At 55.9% G+C, this 18,113-nt stretch overlaps 1 protein-coding gene across 1 annotated transcript; it reads left to right on the forward strand.

Annotated features, from left to right (window-relative positions):
• Positions 1-1,799: 1,799 nt before the first annotated feature.
• LOC148091691 (ral guanine nucleotide dissociation stimulator-like) lies at positions 1,800-11,603 on the forward strand. Its single transcript, XM_087823760.1, has 13 exons — positions 1,800-1,940; positions 4,331-4,524; positions 5,121-5,228; positions 5,854-6,044; positions 6,191-6,537; positions 7,292-7,507; positions 7,862-7,965; positions 8,451-8,520; positions 10,013-10,084; positions 10,527-10,598; positions 10,883-10,915; positions 11,262-11,377; positions 11,567-11,603. The coding sequence occupies exons 1-13, from the start codon at positions 1,800-1,802 to the stop codon at positions 11,601-11,603; spliced, it is 1,701 nt and encodes a 566-aa protein (XP_087679886.1).
• The last annotated feature ends 6,510 nt before the right edge of the window (positions 11,604-18,113 follow it).

The following is an 18,113-nucleotide window of genomic DNA, read 5'->3' on the forward strand; positions in this document are numbered from 1 at the left end:
TTGCACCCGTAAAGTAAAATATTAACGCCTCACAAGTGCTGTGGACAAGGCTTCTGGGCACGGTTGGGCTGGGTGCCTGAGCCTCCAGGTCTCGTGAGGCAGGAGATGGGTTTCAACTGAGGCTCGACTGGGGAGCGATCTCCTCCCAAGGTCTCTCGCCTGGTGTTCATGAGGGTGCAGTTTGGACTGAGAGCCCGGGTTCCTGCCTGTTGGCCTCGGTTCTCTCCTACGGGGCATGTCCATAGGGCAGCTCAAACCATGGGCATGTTCTCTCCCTGTTCCAGAGATATGACAGACAGAGAGACAGAGAGACAGAGAGACACATACAGAGAGGAAGTGAAATAGAGGCCGAGAGAAAGGAAGGGAACTCAAGGACGAGAGGACGAGAGAAGTGACAGGACCTGACATCCCGTCCCCTGGGCTGTGCTCTCCGTGGTTCAGAAGCCAGTTCCTGAGCCCTCGGCAGATACACGAGGATGGTCCCCCCTGGGGCTGGACTCACTAGAAGCCGCTGGGACGGCTCCACCACGTGGACCCGCATGAGGCCCTCGGGCTGATTCTGAGCCTCACAAGAGGCCACGGAAGGCTTCAGGCCAGTGAAGGACAGTATCTGAATTTCCTGCCATTTCAAACCCTTCAAGGTGCAGATTTGAAAATGAGGCCAAAGTGGGCAGTGACTCCCCAAGACCACACGCTGGACCCAGGCCTGATTTACGTGGGGTTCATCTCGTGTCCCCCTCATTCTTGTCCCGCTTCCACCTCTACCCTTGTGCAGCAGGTTCATGGGAGGCCAGCCCACAGGTGTTAGGGACATTGTGTCATCCACACCTGATGGTGTCCTTGGGAAATGGTGTTTAACGTCATTGTCATTGTGCGGGTTGGCAGACTGGGGGTCCCTGAGAGGCACAGAGGCGTCCCCAGGACACGGAACTGGGGGGCAAGGGGCTGCGAGCTCGGCTTTCCCCTCCAGCCGGGCCCTGCCCATCCCCAGGGAGCTGCGGGAGGGCTGGGTAGGTGCTGGGGTGCGGGTGTGGACAGGACCTGAGCGAGGAGGGTGAGCGGGCAGAAGCCCAGGGGGCCTTTGGGTGGCTCTGATTGGAGGAAGGGGCCCAGGTCACGGAACCTTGAGGGGTGACCTCACTTCCTTGGTGACAGGTCCCCAATAGCATTTAGAGCTCTGGTAACCAGGTACCCACATTCTAGAGACAACTGCCTTTCCAGCTCACTTGACTGGAGACAGTCAGGAGACGAGGATGTCTCTCTGTTGCTTCCCGTGCTTCCGAGGCTCTGGGCACAAAAAAGCCCAGAGTGAGAGATGCTGCTGTTGCTGTCGAAACTGGTGCAAGGTCCGCTGCGGACACACCTCGCCCTCTGGCCCGAGGCACCATCTGGTAACAGAGGGCAGCCCAGGGGGGGCCCATCCAGACCAGGCCCCAAATGGGGTCCCCCCTGGGCAGCCCCACACCTCTTACCCCCCATCCTGGGTCTGTGTGTGCATTGGGGGTAGGGAGGGAAAACGTGGGGTGAGGGGCGCTCGTCCTGGGCAGGAGCAGCTGTTAGGTGTCCGAAGCCTGGAGGGTCTGTCGTGTTCATGGACCAGGTCATGGCTGACAGGAAGGGAAGCTGGGGGCTGGGAACCAAGCTCCTCTCCCCACTTGTTACTCGGGAGTCCTCCAGGGGTCATTGTGTTCCCTCCCTGCCTGGAGGTCTTTGCAGATGGCCCTGTGTGCTGATGTGGGGAGCGGCATTTGTGGTGGCCTCTCCCCCACTGGCAGTGCCCAAAAGACCCCTGATGCCTCATGGCCCGGGCCCGGGCTCTGTCTCTGCAGACCTCCAACAAGGAAGTCATACAGGAGCTGACGGATGGCTTCACTTATGCCAGGAACCTGTCCAAAAGACAAGAGCGCCAGGCCTGGAAAACCATCCACTGCCGGTCTGAGGTGAGAGCTGGCCCACACTCAGGACGCCCCGGTGACTGGAGTGGGACCAGAAACCAGACTCAAATCTGGGGTCTCAACATTTTACAGGCCCCCTCCCAAAGCAATCTATACCTCCAGCCCTCCCGACCAGTTCCTGGAACTGGTTGTTAGGTGTCAGAAGACAGGCTAGAAATCCCGTCTTCCCCTATTTGTTGGGACCATAGAGAAAACATCTTTGCTGTCTTTGCATTTTGCTCCTTTCAATTATTTAACTCCCTGCCCCATGTATCTTGTGGACCAGTCCCAGCTCCACTGACCTTGGAGACCTTCTCCGGGCCTCACACATCAGCACACTGACAGATGCTGTGTATTTAAACAACTGGGAAGGGATTAAGGTACTGGATACATTTCTCTGCCACTTGTATCCAGAGAGCACGGCCAAGCCCTGTAGTCCGGCCAGGTCAGCAGCTGTGGCCTCACTTATGTCCATATCATCCCACAGAGGACGTAGCATCCCCACTGTGTCCTCACGGACTGTGTTAGTTTGCCAGGGCGGCCGTTCCACAGGACCACAGATGGGGTTGGAGGTTCCTGATGCCTCCTGGTTCAGTGCCCGCTCTGTCTTTGTAGAGCTCCCAGGAGAACATCATCAAGGTACTGGACCAAGGGCCCCACTCCACCACCTACCGGGTCAGGGTGCAGGTGCAGCGGGCCGACAACCGCGTCCAGTGCTGGTCTGAGGTGAGAGCTGGCCCAGGGTGGTCTCCACACCCAGGGCCCCAAGATGACCAGGGAAGGCCAAGAACCCAGACTCACACCTGGGGTCTCCCCCAGGGACTTCCTAGAGCTTTCCCACAACAGTGTCCACAGTCCCATGGCAAAGGAACCTGGACCTCCACTCCTCCCTCCAGCTGCACCGGAGAGTAAACAATCACTCCTCACATATTTGTAGGACTGTTAGAGAAAAGAATATGTTTGTTTCACTTCACAGTAGACCACGAGCACATTTGCATGGTGCTGTTTTTCGTCTTTTCACTACCCGCCCCGGGTAGCCTGGGGAGCAGTCAGTTCCACTGTCCTTGCAGACCTGGCCCAGTAACGGAGGTCGCTCGCCACAGCGATGCGGCCTTTCAGTGCTGTGGACATGGGCCTGTCGTGATTCAGCTGCCAGGTCGGCAGTGCTGCCGGGAATCCTTCAGTGTGTCCCAGGGGACTGTGTGAGGCGCGCCTGCTGCCCTAACACAGGACACACTGGGTGGTGTGAACCGTAGATATTCATTTGCTCACAACTCCAGAGGCTAGAAGTTAATGCAAAGGGCATCAGCAGGGCTGTTTCCCTGAAGGGTCTCTCCTCGGCTTGTAGACGGCCGTCTCCTCTCTCTGTCACATGGACTCCCCTGTGTGCTTCCATGTGTCCTCCCCTCCTCTTGGAAGGACACTGGTCATAGTAGATTAAGACCCACAACACTGAACCACTGAACCTTCATTACTTGTTTAAAGACTAAAACTCAAATACAGGCACATTCGGAAGTTCCAGGAATTCCGAAGTCATGGAATCTGGGGGACACAATTCAGACCACAATGTAGAGTGTCCCCCACTGGAGATAGCCACCCCCTTGCTCCCAGCCTGGCCCTTGGGTTTCTCACTCACTGAGATTTTTACTTTTCCGATGTCAAGTTGTCCAAGGCAATCACCGTGTTCCTTCTCTGACAACTGTCTCACTGGTCCTTTGACTCACCTGTCAGCTTTCCACAGGCCACGTGAATTTGTTCCTTCCTGAGTCATCTGCTCAGATTCTCTAGCCATTTGCCTCTTTGCAGAATCTGGGGTCTCCATAGTGAGGGTCTCGCAACGCCCTTTAGTGTAAAAGGAACAGACATAAGGGTCTTTTTGAGGTCAATGGTTTTTATAGGCCAGGGGTACAGCGTACACTGTCCCCATGCTGGGGAGGGACAACATTCCTAGAGCCTTTCCATCAATGTCAGGAGCAAGTTAGTCTCAGGTAGCTGAGAGGGAATGTCATACAGGACAGTTCTCAGTTCTGACCTGCATGACCTTGAGCTGACATTTGACATCCCCAAGCCTCTGTGATCTCACCTCTATAATGGGGATGTTTCTTAAGGACGCACAGGGACAATGCTCTGCATATGGACTATTAATACGAGGTCAGATGTTCCTCAGCCAAAAAATGAAAACATGCCTAGAAGGTACCAATTGTATGAACATCCTCCCACCTCCCAACTTAAGTGGTGCTTTGAAAACCTAGAGCCTCGTTCAGCCTGGGCACTGCTGTCCCTCCTCTTGCACACGCCCCTGAGGGGCTGGGACTTCCTGGGTGGGCTCCAGGCCTCAATCCCCCTGGGATTCCCCGTGGGGAGGCTGACTGGATGTCGCTCCTTGTCCCACCCAGTGTGCGGCTGAGTTAACTTTGAACCTACGTGAGGCCTCCAGGATGCGGGCCCTCCAGGAAGGCTGCCTGGGGAAGGTGGCGGCGTCCACGGTACCAGCTTTCCCCGCTGGAAACATCCCCCACATCTACAGCTTCATGCCCGTGCACCCGGCCTTCTCCAGAGCCCAGGGGTTCCTGGACGAGCTGTTTACTAGGTGAGCACACGCCCCCTCTTCTGCAGAGTAGCGGCTCTGCCCACTGCCGCCTGTGTGTCTTGAAAATGTCACCACACTGTCTGAGCCTGTTTGCTCCTCTGAAAAGTGGGGTGGCAGAGGAGAAACCTCACAGGTTTCTTGTAGGGACTACTTTGGGGACAAGCCATACCCAGTCTTACCCTGGCTCTGCAGAAAGGGCTGCTGGACGTGCTGCTGTTGTGCGTGGCAATTATTTTCCGTTGTCCCATGAAAAGTCCTTGACTCACCCATCAGCAGCCTGTGGCATCAGAGTTTGGAAAAGCACAGGGAAAACAGACTGCCAAGCCATTTGAGATTTCACCTAGCTGGTCCCTGTCCTGGTGCTTGGTGTGGCCAGATTAGGGACCTCTGGGGAAAGATAGTAAGGGGGCCCAGGCCCACTCAGACATCGGGGATGGTTCTGGTTGGAATTCATTTACTGGACAATGTGTATTAGGCTCCTACTACCAGCAGGCACTTTGGGAGACACTTAGCCTAACTCAGTGAATGAAGCAGACACAACCCCTGAGTCTCGGTTCAAGTCAGCGAGTCAGAGACACAGTGCACATCATTCGCAGGTCCTGTCCACCATCCTTCAGACCTGATGTCATCAAGGTGTTCACGGCGATTGGAGATAAAGGGCCATATGATGACCAGGGTGGCACACCGCAAGACCAAGTGGAAAAGTGAGAGGCCTCCTGTGTCTAAGGGATGGGGGCTTAGGATGAACAGGGCCTGGCAGAGCGAGCCCTGATCTTACACATCTGCTGATTCCCAAGGGCAGGCTGAGGTCTGGAAGCTTCTGCTCCAGGAGGACAGGGTCAAAGAGAACTGCAGATGGAGTCCCAGGCCCCTTAGAACCAGAGGCGAGGCTAGAACGAATTGTCCCCGAGAGTCCTATCCCCGCCACAGACCCATCCTGCTCTGCCTGCCCCCTCCACATGCATCTGTCCTGATGGCCATGGCCAGGCTCAGAACAGGACTGTGGTGCGCAGGCTGCTCACATGCCTGGCTCAGTCCTCAGCCAGATGCCCAGGGGCATGGAGCTCTGGGCTGGGCTGGGCAGTGTGCAGGGCCTTCAGGAGAGCTGGCAGTGGGAGGGAGAGACTCACACAGACTCTGTGAAACCCGCTGGATCACCATGCCTGCTCTCTCATGACAGCCACACAGGGGTCAGGGGTGGCATTGGGCTGACCCCTGGATGGGCAGGGACAGCCATAGAGGCTCAGTCCCAAACAAGGGTGCCATGGGAGGGCAGTGTGGAAGGAAAGACCAGGACTCTGACTCTGCTGCCCACCTGACTCTCCGCAGGGCCATTGCTTCTGTAATGGGCACCTGGCCCGACCGGCTGCAATATTTCGGCCAGCCCCTCCTTTTCCCCTGGTTCACCCTGGAACAGGCCTTTGTGAGGGGCAAACACCCTGCCTCCCACCTGCTGGTCCAGGTCCCAACTGTTTGGGTCGAGCTGCAGCATCTTGAGCCCACTGGGGCAGAGCTGGAAGGTGAGGGGCTGCAGTCTGGGAAGGTGACCTGGGGGTTGTGTGGATGGGGTTTCATGGGCTGGAGGACCCTCAAAGGCAGTGGCATCTTTCCTGTCTCTGGGAAGGCACGGGAAAGTGAGGCATGTGGGTGAACCAGTCTCTCTAACCTGCTCCAGAACCATCTCCAGAGCTCCAGAGCATCCGAGAGGCAGAGGAGGGGCCTGCTCCAGGGCCAGAGCCTGGTCCAGCTGTGCCGGTGCTGGAGCCAATGTCACCTCCATCAGCCCCTCCAGCCCCTCCACCAACATCCCCTGCAGCCCCAGGGCCAGCTCTGGAGCTGGAGCCATCTGGACCACTATCTCTGATGAGCATTCTCAGACCAGAGGCAGCTCCAGCCCCAGCCCGCTACTACCCCCAGGCTGTGAACACCAAACGCCTGGGAAGGAAGGCAAAATATAGCATCCGGAATTTCTCTCCGAGGCTGGTGGCAGAGCAGCTCACAGCCATGGACCTGGTGAGCGGGAGGCTCTCCGGGTGAGGTGGGAGAGGCTTCCCTCTGTCCTTAGCTGCCCGAACCCGCCTTTCCCTACTCTGTACTCCTATGACCTGGATCCAAATCCCAGCTCCACCCCTTGGCACCCGTGGGTCATTGACAACTTTCTCAACCCCCGAGCCTTCGCTGTCCACCTGCGGACACGAGGGGAACACTCACAAGATCTGCTGCACAGAGTGGCTGGGCGGATTAGATGAGGGGGTTCACACAGAATGCTGGGTGCGGCCTGGACTGTAGAGAGCTCATTGTGCCCAGCCAGGTCCATGAGTGGCCCATCCCTGTGCCCATGAGGCTCAGCGGCCTCAACACTTATTAGGCGCCTGATGTGTACTAACTACAAGGGAGATAAACAAACAGCCCGTGGTTGTAGCCGCCACAAGGGAATGCACACTGAATGGGGATTCAGGCCAGAGGGGTGATCAGATCCTGGAAGACGCCCCTTGCTGAGCAGACATGAGTCCCATCCTGAAGTTTGGAGTAAGTGAGGAAGGGCTGGGGGCAGGTGCTCCTGTCCCTTCCCCACCAGGCTTGGGCCCTGGGCCATCCAGTGCTGGGTGCCTTCGGCGAACAGAGAATGAATCCCAGGGACTCCAAGGCTCAGGCCACATCCCCAGGTTTTTGACTTTCAGTCTTGACTTTCAGTGACCCTTGCCAGAGGTTGGGGACCCTGAGCTGAGGTGTGGCAGAGCTGGGTGACACTGCCCTTCCTCCCCAGGACCTGTTCAAGGAGGTGATGCCCTACCAGTGCCTGGGCTCTCTCTGGTCCCAGAGGGACAAGCCTGGCAAGGAGTACATGACATCCACTGTCCGTGCTGCTGTTGCACAGTTTAATCGTGTGGCCAAGTGTGTGATCGCCACCTGCCTCGGGGACCCAGGCATGAGGCCCCAGAACAGGGCCAAGGTCGTGGAGCACTGGGTGAAGGTGGCCAAGGTATGTGATGGGAGGCCCAGTGGAGTCCCTGTGTGGAGCCTTACAAATGCCTCTATTGCTTTGTCAGCTCTCAGGACTGAGGTCGACGTCAGAGCCCTGGCACAGTCTCTAGATCTTCTGTGCCAGGGGCATGCTGACCTTGACTCTCACTCAGGTCCCAGTGGTGGGAGGCTCACTTCCTACCTGGCTCCTTCCTCGGGTTGAGCTAAGACCCTCCTCTCTGTGAGTGTTGGTCTTTGGGTGCTAAACGTGTCCACCCTGAGCATCTGCCTCACCCAGAAGGGGGTGTCAATTGGGGGGGACTGAAACCAGAGCTCCAGCTCCCCACCTCACAGCCCATCTCCCCCTTCCCAGGAGTGCAGAGCCCTGGGGAACTTCTCTTCCCTTCATGCCATTCTGACAAGTCTGCAGAGCATGCCCGTCTTCCACCTGAGGAAGACGTGGGAGAAAGTTTCCAGGTGTGTAGGCCTCTGCCATCAGAGGTGTGGGGTGGTGGTGGTGGTGGGGTGTCTCCCATATGTCTCCCAATGTCCCCTCACCTCCTGGGAGGCAGCCAACCCTGGGGACAGGAACTGGGTTCGTGGGCGGAGACTCTCAGCCTCCCTGGGACCTCAGGCCACAAGCTCTGTTTCAAGAGTCAGTGCCCTTAAATGTCAGAGGCTGCACTGAGCCAAATAGGAGATTGGCAAGTGTTTCCAGCACCAGAAGCCTATGCCCAGCGGAAACCAGAACTGGTCAAAACCGCTCAAGAGCAATGGGAATGGGGGCCCCGGTGACCAGCATGAGAGCCCGGCCCCAGTCCCTCGGAGAGGGTCTTGCTCACAGGAACCCATGAGGACCCTCACCCTGGGAGTTTGAAACTTTAGATGGTCAGAAGGAATCTGCCCTTAGCGCCCCTCCCCCATCATTCCTGGACATGTCTTTCCTCTGTCCCTCCCCTCAGGAAGAGCAGAGTGGAAATGACCAAACTCTGTGAGGAGGACAATCCCGAGATCTGGAGGAACAACATGGAGGTAGAGCGAGGAGGCCGGGGGTCTGGAAAGAGAGGAGGGTGAGGGAAGCGGGGACCGTGCAGGATGTGGCTTTGGTCGTTTGTCCCTTAAAGATGCTCTAAAAATGTTCCCCCTCTGTCCCGATGAGCAGGAAGAGGATCTGCTTGGTCCCTGGGCAGGTGGGGGGCAGGTTCAGGGGCAGGAGGCCAGGTCCCCGCACAGAGTGGCGGTGGCCGGGCTGCTCCAGGACGGGGTGCGGGGCTGGCAGGCTGAGCGCGTCTCTGGCTTTCATGCGGGTCCATCCCGCTGGCACTTGGCTTCTTCAGGCTGTGGGGTGAATGGGCTGGGGGGGACCTTTCTTCCCCAAACCAGCCCAGCCTGCCCTCAGGAAGCCAGGGCCCTGCTCTCCTTCTGTCTTCATCACGCCCTCAAGGGCAGCGACCCTGCCTGCCCCGGGCTTGGGCCTGCTGGGGGTTCCCACGGGCCAGGTGAACAAAAGGGCTGCTTGGCCCCGGGTCCCCATTGCTGGACCAGACACAGAGAGGTGTGCATTCTGTGACTTCCCACTGCCCCCTGTAGCACTGGCTGCCAGTCAGTCTCAGGATTCTCACCCAGTGCCCAGTGGGCACTAACACTGGCCAGGGGGCTTCTAAGAAGTGTCTGGGGAACTGGTGCAATGTTGGTGGATCCTTCCTGCACAGAACTCAGAAGCATCATGTCCACGAGGAGGCAAAGTGTCCTGTCAAGCCCTACTCTACCAGTTAGATGGGGCACCTTGAGGGCCCCATCCCTGAGGATGAAGAAAGACTGCTGCCCAGGGGAAGGTCCTGGGCGGTCCTTGGGGAGGTGAAGGCTTGGCATGGCCTCGGTTCCGGTGTGACGGACACAGGCTCCAGCGGGGTAGGCCAGGCAGGGCTGCTCAGCCAGGCTCCTGACACACCTGTCTGCCTATGACTCGGCCCATTGGGAGCCACGGCACAACCTGAGGGCCCAGAGGACAGGTCTCTGGACAGTGATGGGACTGAGGGTGAGGTGAGGGCAGATGGGACAAAGCCTCTGGCTGGGAGGGGCAGGCAGCTGAGCCAGTCACTGTCCCCCTCTGGGCCTCCTGTCTCCTAATGAGAGAAGTGGAGGGATGACCACCCTGTGCTGCAGGCCTCACAAGGTGCTCACGAGGTTCAGGCAAGAAAGGACTGTGCAGAGCCCTCTGCACTGTTCCACCTGCAAGGGTAGGGTGAGAACAGTGATGACAGTAATGACACTGAGCCCTCAAGAGGACCTGTGAGCTAGGTGGAAGTCTCACACTTTCCAGAGGAGGAAGCAGGTCAGGGAGGCCAGGCCCCTGCCCAAGGTCACACACCAAGTAAACGTTGTAGCTGAGAGCTTGCCAGAATCAGAGCATGCTGGAGGCACAGTAGCCCTGGTACCAGCTGACTTGGGTCTGAGGTCGGGATGGAGGGGGAAATGGGCTGAGGGGACTATGGCCTCAGTGACCGTATCTGGACCCCAGCAGGAGCAAGAGTCCGGCAGATTTGTCACTCTGATGCTGACCCTCTGTGGAGCACAGAAGAGGCTGCCGAAGAAGGTGAGTGAGCCTGTCTGGTGAGTGCTCCAGGGTCAGGGTCAGAGGACAGGGGGTGCTGTCCTCCCAGCTGGAAGCCTCCCAGTGAAGAGAGGGGGGCCTTCCTCTCCTGCATCCGCCCCCTGTTCCCACAGAACCTAGGACCCTTCATTAGAGGTGACCAAGAGGAGGGCCTGGGAGAATGGGTCCAGCAAGGAGATGGGGGTGGGGCTGGCCCCTGACCATAGACCCTGTGATTTGCCAAAAGTACGCCCTGATAGGTGATGAGGAGGAGTTCTTGGAGAGTGAGGGAAGGGCCCATTGAGGGGAGGCTCTAAGGGTCCTGGGCTGCTTCACGTGGGATCCGTGGGGTGGGCCAGGAGGCTGAGGGTGGGAGGCTTTCAGGGGAGGGTGTGTTAGGCACCTGAGAGCAGGGGCTCATGCCACCTTCACCCCGATTGCCTAGTGTGTCCCCTTCCTTGGGGTTTTTCTGGAAGATCTGATGATGCTGGAGACAGACAGCGAGAATTCTCAGGAGGTGGGTGACCTGGGGCCCAGGCTGGGATGGCCAGGATTGACCTTTAGGGAGAGAGCCCTGAGTTGTCAGCATAGCCGCCCCTGGGAGCGGGGGCATTATGCCCATCATAGCGATCCATGCCCCTGTCCTCAGGAGCCCAGAGCCTGGCTGGGTCTAAGTCCTGTCTTTCCATGTTTCCCGCCCCTCCTGGGACCTGGCAGTAGTGCAACATGAGGGGGGGTGGGCACAGGGGTAGCCATGGCCAGGGGGCTCTTTCTGATGGACTTTGGCTCTCTGCCTTGCAGGGGAATTGGAAGCATTTCAAACAAGAGAAGATGGTGAGCGGCTGTGGCACCTCCTGAGGGGCAGGGGAGGGAGTGAACATCAGAGACGCCCCTGCTGGCGCTCTCCTGGGCTCCATGCCCTGCATCTCACATCTACTGGGAGGGTTGATAACAGAGGCGGGAGGCCCCTCCAGTTGGTGGCTGGAGTAGGGGATGGCATCAAGGATACCTTCCTAGAGAAAGAGCTCTCAATGCCCAGTTCTGAGCACAGGCAGAGCCTGGATGGAATGAGGGGAAGGACAGTGCCCATGGGCAAACACCCCGCATGGGTCCCCTGCCCCACTCCCCACCCCCACTGGTGCTGTGTGTGCATGCCCTCTCCCTCTGGCCCCGGGAACAGGAAATAATGGAGGAGATATTGGTGCTGCGGGAGGCTGCTGAGAAATATGAAATAAAGCCCAAGAAGAAATTCTGGACCTGGTTCTGGGCCATGGAGCAGCTCAGCCTGAGGGAAGGGTGAGGTGGGGCAGGAGTTGGGCGAGGGCGGGGGTGGGCTCTCCCTGTGGCCAGTCCAGGGAACCTGGGCCCGTGGCTCCCTGGTCAGCCCCAGACCTTGTTGTGTAGCAACTGCTGGGGCACCTGACACTGGGAGGGACACCTGAGGTGTGGCTCCTGGGAGCTCACAGGTGCCACTCTGTCCTGCAGTTACCTGCTGTCCCGCAAGCTGGAGCCCCAGGCCTAGGTGGCCAGCTGAACACTCAGGTCAGGAGCATCAGGTGTCAGTGAGTGTCCAGGTGGCAGAGCAGCCTCTCCATCACCGGTGGGGACACAGCTGGGCCCTGGGAGCACTGGGCAGCTGCCGCCGCCCCGGAAGGAGGAGAGCTAGGGATCTTGCTGGTGCGCCCAGGAGGCCAGAAGGGAGGGAAGCCCCGCCTTCCCCACAGTTCTCCCGGAGTCCTCTTCATCCACGGGAGGGGCGATGCTTATCTGTGGCCAGCAGGCTCTGGCTCGTCCCCTCTACTGTCCCGGGCAGGCATTTCTGTCCCTGTGTCAGCTCCCCTCCGGCCGGGAGGGCGCCCTTTCCCCTGAAGGTGACTGCGTCCTGGACTGGAGCTGAGACCCTGATGCCGTCTCCCGGAGCAGAGCGGAGCCAACCAAGGCGGCTCAGAGGGAAGCCGACCAAAGAGAAGCCGTCCAGCCAGACAGGGGCCGGACACTGCTCTTGTCATGATGGGGGATGACAAGTCTGAAGTCCCTAAGGCCAGCCAGCAGGCTAAAAACAGCAACATTTCACACTGCGATCTGAGGCAGAATTCCCTCTTCACCAAGGAATCTTCATTTTCACTCCTAAGGGTTTCAGCTCAGGAACAGACCCACCCCATTTCCAAGGGAATGACCCCCAAAGTCAACTGGTTGCAGATGCGGTTGGTCAAATAACTGGGTGCTAGAGCCCAGCCAAATGGACACAACTCTCACCAGCACATGTCGCCGGAGTTCTTTATCTGGATTAAGTATAGGACCCGTCCCTGATATTTGCTCTGCTAATATTTCCTCCCATTCCATGGGTGGCCTTTTTTCTCCTGCTAGTGTCCTTTGATGCACAGAAGTTTAGCCCAGTTATGAGGGCTTTTGTTACTTGTGCTTTGGAGCTCAATAAATGTTCATTTACTGATTTAACGGGGGGAAAAGAACCCAAGGAACACCTGGCTACTTTGGCCTATCTGGCTGACCTCTAATGGCAGTCATCTTACCTCTATGACCTGCCGTACCATTTTGACCAGACTTGGCTATTCTTACTATTTTTGTCAGGTCATGGAGTAAAGCAAGCAGTGTTGGAGGGATAGTCCCAACCTCCAGGTATATCTAACGCCTGCGAAGCAGACACTATCACGGCCCTTCCCCTCTCCCTAGACATTTCAGGGTTCTCGGTTGATTTCCAAAGGCCAGGAGCTGCGCCTCTGTGCCTACAGCCTCTTTTCCTTGGAACTGCGGAGGAGTGTGCTGCCTACTTGCAGGCAGATCAGAGGAGCAAAGAATTAGCACACCCTCCCGTGCAACAGGCAGATCCCTCAATCAGTGGCTCTTAGAAGTTGATGTATAAATAGCCCAGCTCCTTGTCCCTTGAACAGAATAACTCTGAGCCATGTGTTATGCACCATTCCTTGATGTTTGCCTGCCAGGTTGAGCTCCAGTTTTGTGGTAGCTGGCTTGATGACACACATATTGTCTGTCTGCCTTCCCTGTATCACTGAGCCACTTCAATCCCGCACCCCCTGCACCTCTTAAATACACTACCTGCTCCTGAGTCCCTGTCTCAGGGTCTGCTTCTGTGGGAACTAAACTAAACCACCTTGAATATGGACATCTCTGGGCATCCCAAGCACAAAGAGAGTATTGGGGAGATAGATTCAGAGTACAAGTCAGTGTACTATTTTTTATTTTTTAAATTACTTGGCAGTTACCCCCCCGGATACCCTTTATTGCCCCCATGAAGGGATGATAATAAAAATACTTCAACAATTGATATCGTATAGTCCTCAGTCAATCACAGCAGCTGACCAGTGGCCCTGCCCAGTGAAACACAGGGGTCCCAGTTTTCTCTGGGTCAAATCATCAGGCTGCGTTGAGAGGTTATTGGGCAGTTAGGGTTTACTTAGCTTTCTCTAAGGGGGCTCAGAGGCTCGTGGCATAATTTTGATTCCTTCTCAGAATGAGAAGTAGAGAGAAGCGTTTACCAAATATCTCCAAAGAGAGCTAAATGGGTCAGCAGGAGCCACATTAGCAGGGACTCTGATAGCTTTACACTCCAACCTATTATTATTTATGTCTTTTTCTGAGTATGGTAAGGAAAAAAAAAAAAAAAGCCACAAACTCGCCTGGTTTCCCTCCAGAGAATTGTCTCTTCTTCACTGAGGGTAGTCTGGGCAAGACCAAAGAGCAAAGTAGCCAAGGGGTTGGTGTGTATACGACTCAAGATATGTCCATTGGAGTCTCTCTCCTGGGACTATGAGTGAAGCAGAATGATGCAGGGTGGGAGGAAAAGCCTTCGGAGGTCACTTAGGCAGTGGGGGTGCTAATTCCTTCATGCACGGGGTGCTATAAAGTAAGGTCAACCAGCTCTTGCTACACACCCCCCTCCAGAGTTGCCTGGTTTCTCTTCATGTCCTTGACCTTCTCATTGGTCTTGTGAGTCTTCCGATAGCCTTCCAGTAATTTCCTCTTACTGCTTATATTTTCCAAAATTGGTTACTTTTGCTGGCAACCTAAAAACCGTAACTAATTTGAGTCTTACTGCTTATCTTCAGCCATGTTTTATGGGGAACCAACCCCTTAAAAAGTGTGGCAGAAACTACTGAAAGTGGAAGAAAAGGAACAGGTCCCCAGCTCTCCAGCCAACAAGGGAGAAGCCCAAGGACGCTGGTGTGGGCCTGAGGGATGCGGCGTGCAGGCCGCAGGAAGGTGGGCTGCAGTCTGCGGCTCTGATACCCGGGGAGCCAGAACCCCACCCGAGATTCTCCTCTGTGCCCCAGGTTGACTGGCTTATGATTCGGGCCTTTATCACAAGCAAAGCCCTGGTAGCTTGGGCAGGTACTGGGAAAAGGGCAAGGCTCAGGTCAGACTCTCTTCTGTGAGCGGTTCTGGTGAGACAGAGTGTAGGTGGGCATTGAAATCAGGGGTAAAATAGGCCTCGCTGAAGGAAGTAGCTATCACTTCCCAGGACAGTCACTTTTACTACAAAATAAGATGCGCATGTCTATGCACATTTCAGAGGAACCATATTGAGAACTGGGTAGGTTTTATTTTTTTTATTTAAGTTTTGAATATGTTTTCTATTGATTTCAGAGAGAGGAAGGGAGAGGGAGAGAGAGAGAGAAACATCAATGATGAGAGAGTCATTGATCAGTTGCCTCCTGCAGGCCCCCGACTGGGGATCGAGCCCGCAACCCGGGCATGTGCCCTGACCGAGAATCGAACCCCGATCGCCTGGATACTAGGTCGACGCTCAACCGCTGAGCCATGCCCAGCCGGGCTGAGAAGCCAATCTTATTAGGCATCTGGAGAATGGAGTCGGGGGCACTGCCGCATGCTGATGTTTATCTTCTACAGGAGTTGGTTTCTGATTAAATGCAACTCTTTTGAGATGTTTTGCTTTCTTTCCACCTTTTTTTGTTTTTTGGTTAAGCCTCACCTGAGGATATTTTTTCCCACTGATTTTTAGAGAGGGTAAGAAAGAGGGAGAGGGAGAGAGAAACGTGCATGCGAGAGACATTGGTTGCCTCCTGCACACGCACACACCCAACTGGGGTTGGGGATCGAACCTGCAAGGCAGGTACGTGCCTTTGACCAGGAATCGAACCTGGGACCCTTCGGTGTGTGGGCCAGCGCTCTAACCACCTGGGCCAGGGTGAGATGCTTTGCTTTCTTATAGCCTGGGGTATTCCTGCTCCCTCATCACTCCTAAGAGGCTTAGCTGCTAATGTCTTGGTCAAGGTGGGGGAGATCTGTATCCTCTTTGTGTCTGGCAAGACCAGCTCTTGCTCTCTCTGGGCCTGACTGCACAAAACTCTAACACTGTCTTTCTACCTGGTGGGCACAGGGCCCCATGCTGCCTCTCTGCCAGGGCTGTACAGGGCCCAAGGATGCCCCTTGGCATGAAAGCACAGGACCCAACAATTTCCTATTTGCCAGGCATGCAGAGAACCACATGCTGCCTCCCTGCCTTATCGCGCAGGGCCCTCTATTGCATTTATGCCAAGCCTACAGAAAACCCCAGGCTGCATCTGTGCAGAGGACCAGTTCCTGCCTCTCTGCCAAGTCAACATGTGGCCTCATCCTGCCTCTTGGCCAGCCCTGCACAGGGCCAAATGCTGTCTCTATGCCGGATGCACAGGGTCCCAGCTGCCTCTCTAACAGGCCTGCAAAGAACACATGCTACCTCTCGGCCAGGAGCACAGAAGACCCCATGCTGTCTCGGGGCCTGACCGCACAAAACTTTAAAACTGCCTTTCTGCCTGGCTGGCACAGGACCCCATGCAGTGGTCCCGAGAGGCCTGCATAAGACCTTATTCTGCCATTTGCCACACCTATCACAGACCCATGCCGCCTCTCTGCCAGGGCTGAACAGGACCCCAAGCTCTCTCAGCCTAACTGCACAGGATCTCAAGTACCTCTCAGCCAGGCGTGGGCAGGGCCCCATGTTTCCCCTCTGCCAGTGTGCACAAAACCTTACAACTGCCTCTCAGCCAGGTGTACAGAGGTCCCAGGTGCCTCTCTGGAGACTGCACAAGGCCCTCTAACTGCCTCTCTGCTGCACTGCACAGGGTTCTAAAACGGCCACTCTGCCGGGCTTCCACAGGGCCCATGCTGCCTTTCCGAGTGACTGCTCGGGGCTGGGCAGCTTCCTTACCGCCAGGGCTACAGAGGACCCGTTCCAGCTCCCTGCCAGGCCTTCTGGGGAGCCCATGCTTCCTTCCTGCCGGGCGTACAGAGGACTTAGCGCTCCCTCCCCATTAGTGACCACAGAGCACCCGGCTGCCTCCCCATCAGGGCCCACGGGGCACCGGGCCGCCTCCCCGTCAGGGCCCACGGAGCACCGGGCCGCCTCCCCGTCAGGGCCCACGGAGCACCGGGCCGCCTCCCCGTCAGGGCCCACGGGGCACCGGGCCGCCTCCCCGTCAGGGCCCACGGAGCACCGGGCCGCCTCCCCGTCAGGGCCCACGGAGCACCGGGCCGCCTCCCCATCAGGGCCCACAGAGCACCGGGCTGCCGCATGGTCTGACCATACAGGCGCCTGCACCTGCCTTACAGCCGACCCTTCTCACCCTCTAGTTCTCAACAATCTCAGATGTTCAGAAACTACCCAAAAGATTTATTCAAACAGAGGTTTGTGTTTTTTAACTACTGCTGATTAGAGACCAGCAAGACAGCCTGCTTCTCAAACACCTAAAAAATTACACTTGATTTGTATAGAGTTGGAGAGAAAGAACTAAAAGGTCAGGGGACAAAGGAAAAGTTGGGTGTGTGTGGGGGGGGGGAAGTGTGGCTGTCATTACCAGTTCATTTACATGGTATGTGACTGACAACAGATATCACTAAGAAACCCTCACGTAGCCATGTTCTCTGAATTTATGAAATTTTCCATTCATGAGCCACAAGTTGAAGTCAATTCAAGCATAGGGGCTAGGATTTCTATGCGACATACGGTGACCAACAACCCTGTTTTCCTAGAGCTGGAGGTTCCCAAAGCACAGGACTTTTAGTTTTAAAACCAGACATCTAGGCAAATTAGGACTACTGGTCACCCTAATTCAAGTGCTAAAAGGCAGGCTTTATAAACATCTGAGTAAACATCTACCTTCTGGGACCTTGGGTCTTGGGGACACTGGAGGGAAATGAACCAACAGCATATAAAACACAGTGTCTTCCCCATTTCAAACTTCTGGCTAGCCTGCTGGCTCACCTTTCAGTCCCACAAGATATTTATAAAAGTTGTTCCAAAATTAGGGCCAGTTTACAGCACTGAACATACAGAAAGTCTAAAAACCCAAGAACTTAGAAGCTTTACTCATTTAATTCAAGCTTATCCCATCTCTCAGGGAAGTTCATATTTCTGATATAAAATGTTGCCTTCTCAAAGAGAGGGTTTACAACATTGATAGTGCACAATTGAAGAGTGACATTTTCAGTAACTCACTTTCCTCGAGAAAAACAGTCTTAGAGAATTGGAATTGGCCATTAGATTGGGAGTGGGTGGCACCTGGAAACTGAATAATGGGATTCTGCCATCTTCCTGGGGAGGCAATTCTGAGGTTGAGTTTGATTGGTACCTTTGTATCAGGTTCTTCCTTTCCGAGTTTGACTTTAACCAGCAATACTTTCTGTTTTAAGCCTTTGGGTTCCCTTTGCTATTGTACAATTGAGGCACAAACAACACCGCTCTCAAACCTTGCACCCGTAAAGTAAAATATTAACGCCTCACAAGTGCTGTGGACAAGGCTTCTGGGCACGGTTGGGCTGGGTGCCTGAGCCTCCAGGTCTCGTGAGGCAGGAGATGGGTTTCAACTGAGGCTCGACTGGGGAGCGATCTCCTCCCAAGGTCTCTCGCCTGGTGTTCATGAGGGTGCAGTTTGGACTGAGAGCCCGGGTTCCTGCCTGTTGGCCTCGGTTCTCTCCTACGGGGCATGTCCATAGGGCAGCTCAAACCATGGGCATGTTCTCTCCCTGTTCCAGAGATATGACAGACAGAGAGACA

The sequence above is a fragment of the Miniopterus natalensis genome, chromosome 13 (genome assembly GCF_054644295.1).
Source record: "Miniopterus natalensis isolate mMinNat1 chromosome 13, mMinNat1.hap1, whole genome shotgun sequence".
NCBI classification, from domain to species: Eukaryota; Metazoa; Chordata; class Mammalia; order Chiroptera; family Miniopteridae; genus Miniopterus; species Miniopterus natalensis.